This window comes from Arachis ipaensis, chromosome B6 (assembly GCF_059453495.1).
Source record: "Arachis ipaensis isolate K30076 ecotype BB chromosome B6, ASM5945349v1, whole genome shotgun sequence".
Classification (NCBI taxonomy): Eukaryota; Viridiplantae; Streptophyta; class Magnoliopsida; order Fabales; family Fabaceae; genus Arachis; species Arachis ipaensis.
Genome location: NC_142441.1, coordinates 2,302,893 through 2,306,507, shown reverse-complemented (window position 1 = coordinate 2,306,507; position 3,615 = coordinate 2,302,893). Strand labels below are relative to the sequence as shown.

General features: G+C 40.6%; 1 protein-coding gene across 1 annotated transcript; it reads right to left on the bottom strand.

Moving 5' to 3' along the window:
• Positions 1-864: 864 nt before the first annotated feature.
• Positions 865-2,754, bottom strand: LOC107645175 (putative inactive patatin-like protein 9). Its single transcript, XM_016349142.3, has 2 exons — positions 1,555-2,754; positions 865-1,339 (listed from the first exon to the last, which is right to left on the bottom strand). Exons 1-2 carry the CDS (start codon positions 2,476-2,478, stop codon positions 1,166-1,168), a joined length of 1,098 nt encoding a protein of 365 aa, XP_016204628.1. The 5' UTR covers positions 2,479-2,754; the 3' UTR covers positions 865-1,165.
• Between the last annotated feature and the right edge of the window lie 861 nt (positions 2,755-3,615).

Here is a 3,615-nt window from a genome sequence, read left to right as displayed (position 1 = left end):
GGATAAAATTAGATTATTAATTACATGAGCCATCTCCTGCATAAAAAGATATAATTATCTCTGTAACATTAAATGATATTACAAGGAATTAGTAGAATTAATTTGTTGTAATGATTAGAAATGCAAAAGTACTATTCGTAATCAGTCATCAAGATGTATTTTATACTGATGATTGATTTTAATGATAAATTTTAGTATCTACATAGTATAATGGTTAAAAATGATAGTGTTACTATTAGGAATTTTCATATATTTGGGGGTATGAAACAAATTTCACGGTCGCCTATAATGCTGTTAGAATTTCCAATAACAGAGGATTGAGAGAAACACATTCAAGTGTTCAACTATTCAATTTCAAGGTACACAATAACTGTATAATCTGTATTTCTTCAATCCTTTCCAATTGGGCGTTAGAATTTTCGCAGGAAAACCCCCACATACAACAATTTAATGTTGGAGAGAATAGACACCACCTTTTAACTCGTTCTAAAAGTTGAAGATCGATCAAGGTGCCAAGTTCTGATTTGTGGACACATACGATAGCACATTTAAATTTTTAATATAACTGAATAATTGAAAGACTTCACGGAATAGAGATTGCAACTCTTAAACTCTGAGGTGAAGTCTTCTTGTTAATTATAATTAAATTCCTACAAGTATTTTCCTCCATAACGGAAAAAACAAATAATAATAATAATAAAAAAAGACTAGTTACTAGTCACGAGTTTAGTAGTGGTGGTAAATGCTCCTTAATTAACGCAGCCATTTCTGGCGAATTAAAATTTGCATGAAACTGTAGTTACTATTCAGCTTAGCATGTTCCCGCAAAAGAAACGGTGGTAATTATCTTGTTTGTAGTCGCTGTTTGGATAAAATGTGTCACTTCTACTTCCTTCATTGGTAGAAGTCAATATCAGAATCAAAGGGATGGAATCAGAGAAACAATAAACTCTACCACTAAATTATTCACTGCTATTTGCTCTGACAACATTCACAGCTCAGCTAGCCAAAGCAAGAAAACTTCCCCACTTTCTCTCTCTCTCTCTCTCTCTCTCTGTTTTTTTTCCTCCTCAACTAATAATAACCTGAGCTTGGATAATACAACTTACAGCGTCTAGATATTAAAAAAAGAAAAAAGAAAAATAGACGGCGTCAGCGAGAGTGCTCACAGCGGAACCTTACAGGGACTGGGTGGGAGGCTAGCTTTTCCGATGGCAACAAGGCGCTGCACAAAGCTTTCGATTCTGTTACCGTTAGTTTCCTGCAATAAACGCTTCCCACCAAACGGTAACGACTCAAGCACCCTCTCCTTAAGCACCTCCTCTTCCATACCGAACGCCTGCACACCAACACCACACGCCGTTAGGTCAATCCGTCAAATAATCAGTTATAACGAAAATCAATTTTGTCACTGCCTACTGAGAGTTCACAAGTAACGAGGCAGCCAAATTTTCTTTTGTTTTTCTCGTTCCTCAATTTTCCGGGAAACCAAACAGCGTCGGAAAGGAAAAACGATACGGAAGAGAGAGAAAGAGAACGAGAACAATGGCTTACCTGGATTCTCACGTAGTCCGTGCGGTTCCAACAGAAGGCGTTCCCAAGCATCTGGTCAACGGTCTCGGAAACGCCGCCGATGGCAATGTCGACCACCGACGACGTCGAGCACTCGCCGACGTCTCGAACCTTCTTCGCTTGAGCTCCGTTTCCGATTGACAGTACGAGTAGGTCCTCAACGCTGTTCACCGACGAGAAGTCGCGCTTGTTGTGGAGGACGTGCGTGACGGCTAATGCCGCAGGGTTGTTCATGACGATTCCGCCGTCGATGGCGGAGCAGGAGGTCTTACCGTCTACCGAGGCGAAGTGGAATGGCTTGAAGAGGTTCGGAGTCGCAGAGGTGGCGCGGCACACTTTCCAGAGTTCGAAGTCGAAACTCGGCGACTCAGACGCGTCGGCGCGGGAGAACACGAACGGCGCCGAACTCTTGAGGTCAAAGCAAGGGATGAGCAACGGCTTGCACGTGTCCTTCAAGGTAAGCAACTTTTCTTCCTCTTTTCTACTGAAAATTTGCTTAAGCACATTGTCCATGTTCTTGGAAGAGAATCTCTTGCGCCGGCGGAAGATTCCGTCGTGTTTGAGTTTGTATAGCTCGTGATTTCTGTCGGCAAGGAGACCGACGGCGTCTCTAGCTGTGTAGAGGGGCCTACCAAAGCCGTCGTCGGCAGTGATCATAGCAGCAAGGATGGCACCAATGCCGGTACCGGCAATGATGTCAAAGAAATCGACGATTTGAGCGTGAGGATCGGAGGTGTGAGCGCGGATCTGGTCCTCGAGATGGATAAGAGCAGCGCCAGCGACAGTGGCGGTATTGCCTCCGCCATCGATGCTGAGAATGCGGGTTTTTCCGTTGGCTTCGTAGTGAGAGAGCCATTGCTGCTCTAGTTTGGAGAAGATCTCTAGCGTTACTTTGCTTAGCTCCATTGACTCTCAGTCTCTCACTGATCAGTGAAAACTTGTGTGAGTGAGTGTATGAGTGTGAGAAAAACTGAAAAGAAGGAAGAAGAAGAAAAGATCGGAACTAGAAAAAGCTAAGCAAAGCGGAAAGTGTGTTAGTGAAGAGTCATTAATGGGTGAAGAATGCACGTTCTGTGAATCCCTGTTGTGGGGAGGAGTTAAAAGCCAGAGTGAACTGAAAGGTGCGTTTGGAAATGGGGGTAGTTATATACACGATCCTTTTGTCCTTTCTTCTTGAGCTTCCCTTAGATTTCTCTACCATAATACCATTACTCTTTCATATATTTTTTAAGGGAAAAAAAAATAATAAAATGAAAGTTTTAGAGTGTGCACGTGGAAGAGCGCGTGTTATTGATATGGGGTGTTTGGGAGCGGCAACTTCGGCTTGTAAGCCGGCTCGGCTCTCGCTCACTGTGGACTGTGGTAGTACCACTAGCAGTACTACTATCACCATCACTATCACTATCGGACACTAGCACTTGCACCATTGTCTCCTTATGCTCGTGTCGTTCTCTTGTGTTTTTCATTATTATTAGAAAAAGTCTAGGGAACCGTTATTATTATTATTATTTGCAGTATTTTTTTAATTAATTCGCTGTGCTTTGCTATTCCCTCTTCTAATTTAAATTTTACGCCAGCTTAGGTAACTGCTCTGTGATCTAAATGAGGAAGATAACTGGAAATCTCCATTCTCCATTCACGTTTCTAGGAAGTAGGAAAGAAAGTCAGGGAATTAACATGGAAGGATACAACACATTATAGATTAATGGCGCTTGATATAATATAATATAACATAGGGTTTCTCTAAGGCTCTAAATCTAATCAATGCTTAGTGCAATATTTAAGGATTTAAATTTAACACACACACACAAAGGTTGACAAAATTTAAATTTACAGTAAATAAATTAAAAATCTTAAAATTCTTTTTTACTCTTTTATCAGCATCCTAAAATCCCAAAATAAAAATATTGTTAGTTTTTTCTTTGTGGAATTAAATAAAGAAATAAATGATTGTCTCATTTGTTATAGACAAGGATTGTTAAGCAAAATGTAGCCAGCTATAATTTTACATTTAGCAATTGAATTTTGTCTACAAAACGAACC